The 2,327-nt window shown below is 46.7% G+C and overlaps 1 protein-coding gene across 1 annotated transcript; it reads right to left on the minus strand.

Annotated features, from left to right (window-relative positions):
- Positions 1–855: 855 nt before the first annotated feature.
- LOC100724408 (olfactory receptor 10P22-like) lies at positions 856–1,791 on the minus strand. The gene has a single exon (XM_003475979.1). It carries the CDS (start codon positions 1,789–1,791, stop codon positions 856–858), a length of 936 nt encoding a protein of 311 aa, XP_003476027.1.
- Positions 1,792–2,327: the final 536 nt, after the last annotated feature.

A 2,327-nucleotide genomic window follows, 5' to 3' on the forward strand; every position in this document is an offset into this window, starting at 1 on the left:
TTCCAAAGAGAGAAAGCACACAGCTTGTTGCAAGAAACAAAAGTGACATTTCAGGAGTCAAAGAACAAGGTCAGTTCTTCTGATGCCACTCAGGAAGGAAAGAGGGATGTGAACTTTTACCACAGGATCAGAAGGGGGGAAAAAAAGGCAAATTTATCAAGGGGATAGAAGTTTAGTAGAGACATCTCAGGGATTCCCAGAGAAAGAGCAGCAGTTAGGAGCCAAATAACTGGACAGATGTTGCCCCACAGAAAACAGCACTAACAAGATTTAGTGGTTGAACTCACAAAGACAAAGCAAGCAAAAGGTTCCCTGTTCCTTCCCCATCACACAGGAGCCCAAAGCTGGACATCACACCTGAAGTAAAGCTTTTCTTGCTGCAGGGATGATTGATGTCACACACACACACACACACACACACACACACACACACACACACACAAAGCTTGCAAACAAGTGTCTCTGAGTAAAGGATAAAGAGGGATATCTCAAGAATTAAAACCCCAGGAAGGTACAACACAGGCATGACGTCTCACACAGTCTCAGGGAAGACAAGGAATTTCTAGGTCATCACACACAACAGTCACAATTCCTTCCCTCCTCTTCCCTTCAAGTGTGAGTTTACTCAGCTTTGCAATCAAGCCAGGTCAAGGACATGAAAGAAGGCCCAAATCTCAAGGCCTAGATAGTGTGGGTATGCCATGCAGCCTCATTCTGGGTGAAGCAAGAGCCCAACACTCACATTAACATGCAACAGGCGACCCTGTGGACTGCAGATCCAAGCTTCTCCCTCCTCCTTGAAAGTGGCCAGGGGTCAGGTTCTTAGCTCCAAGAACTTGGGAAGGAAAAGACAGGTCAAGGGCTCCAGAGGAACCCATGCATGAGCCGTCTCATGGCCCCTGTGACTTCCTTATTCCTCAGAGTGTAGACAAAAGGATTGAACATAGGAGTGACAACTGTGTAGAAAAAGGCATAGATCTGGTCTGTGTCCAGAGAGGAACTTGACTCAGGCCTCAGATAAGCCACAGCCGCAGATCCAAAAAAGAGAATGACAACAAACAGATGAGAGGAGCAGGTAGAGAAGACTTTTCGACGCCCCTGAGCTGTTGCAACCCCAAGGATTGCGGCAAGAATACAGGCATAGGAGGTCATGATCAGCAAGAAGGGAGTCACAACGAAGAATATAGTGATAATGAGCTTCCCAACTTCACCCCTGAAGGTGCTTGCAGTAGCCAGTCTCAGCACAGGCATGACGTCACACATGTAGTGGTGGATGATGTTGGAACCATGGAAGGGCAAAGTAAAAATGCAAACAGAGTGAATGGTGCCAGTGATGATGCCCATGAGGTAAGAGACCCCCACCATGCTGTTACAAGCTACCTGGCTCATCAGGGTAGTGTAATGCAGTGGCCGGCAGATGGCAGCATAGCGGTCATAGGCCATAGCAGTGAGCAAGCAGCACTCAGTGACCCCAAAGAAGCAAAAGAAATATAACTGGATGAAGCAGCTGACAAGTGGAATGGTGAGGTGAGTGGACAGATCAACCAGCATCCTGGGCACGATGGTGGCGGTGTAGAGGATCTCCACCAGTGAGAAGTGCCAAAGGAAGAAATACATGGGGGAGTGGAGAGCAGGGTCAGCCAGGGTGAGGACGATGATCAGGGAGTTTCCCAGCAAGGTGACCAAGTAGATGCAGAGTACACCCCAAAACAGAGGTCCTTGGAGGGAGTCAAATCCTGAGAACCCCAACAGAATAAATTTAGTCACTTCTGTGCCATTGTTCCCAACCATGTCCCCAAAGCCAAACTGCAATAAGAAGCTAGAGGAGATCCCACGCAGCACCAGGAGGCAACCAGCCAAAGACAAATGGTGTGGCAAGAAAAGTGTGGGAAAGAACATTACAATTCTCTGGACTAGAATGGATGAGCAGCTGGCCTCCTAGTGACTTCTTTCAAGAAAAATGTCTTGAAGTAGAAGAAAAATAAACAAAACATGAGGAAAAACAGCAGTCTTCCTGGAGGTTGATGACTTGATGAACACCAGGATGATTGTTCCACTCACCCAGAGACTGGGTTCTAAATGTAAAGAGCTGAGACAGAAAACACAGCTCTGCTTAAAAGATGGCATTAGAATACGGGCAAAAAAAAAAAAATGGGGGCCAGAAAGTAAAATAAAACTGGCAGGAGGACTCAGGAGAAAAAAATTAATCTGCTTTAAGGCAGAGAAAGACAGACAGAAATCAACAGCAAAAAAGACACAAAACTCAGGGTCAAAAACAAAGGCAAAAGAACCTGTGATGCTTTTATTTACAGAGAGATCCCTAGGGC

Source organism: Cavia porcellus, unplaced genomic scaffold, assembly GCF_034190915.1.
Source record: "Cavia porcellus strain 051 isolate PalLab524CR breed Dunkin Hartley unplaced genomic scaffold, mCavPor4.1 scaffold_8, whole genome shotgun sequence".
NCBI lineage: Eukaryota > Metazoa > Chordata > Mammalia > Rodentia > Caviidae > Cavia > Cavia porcellus.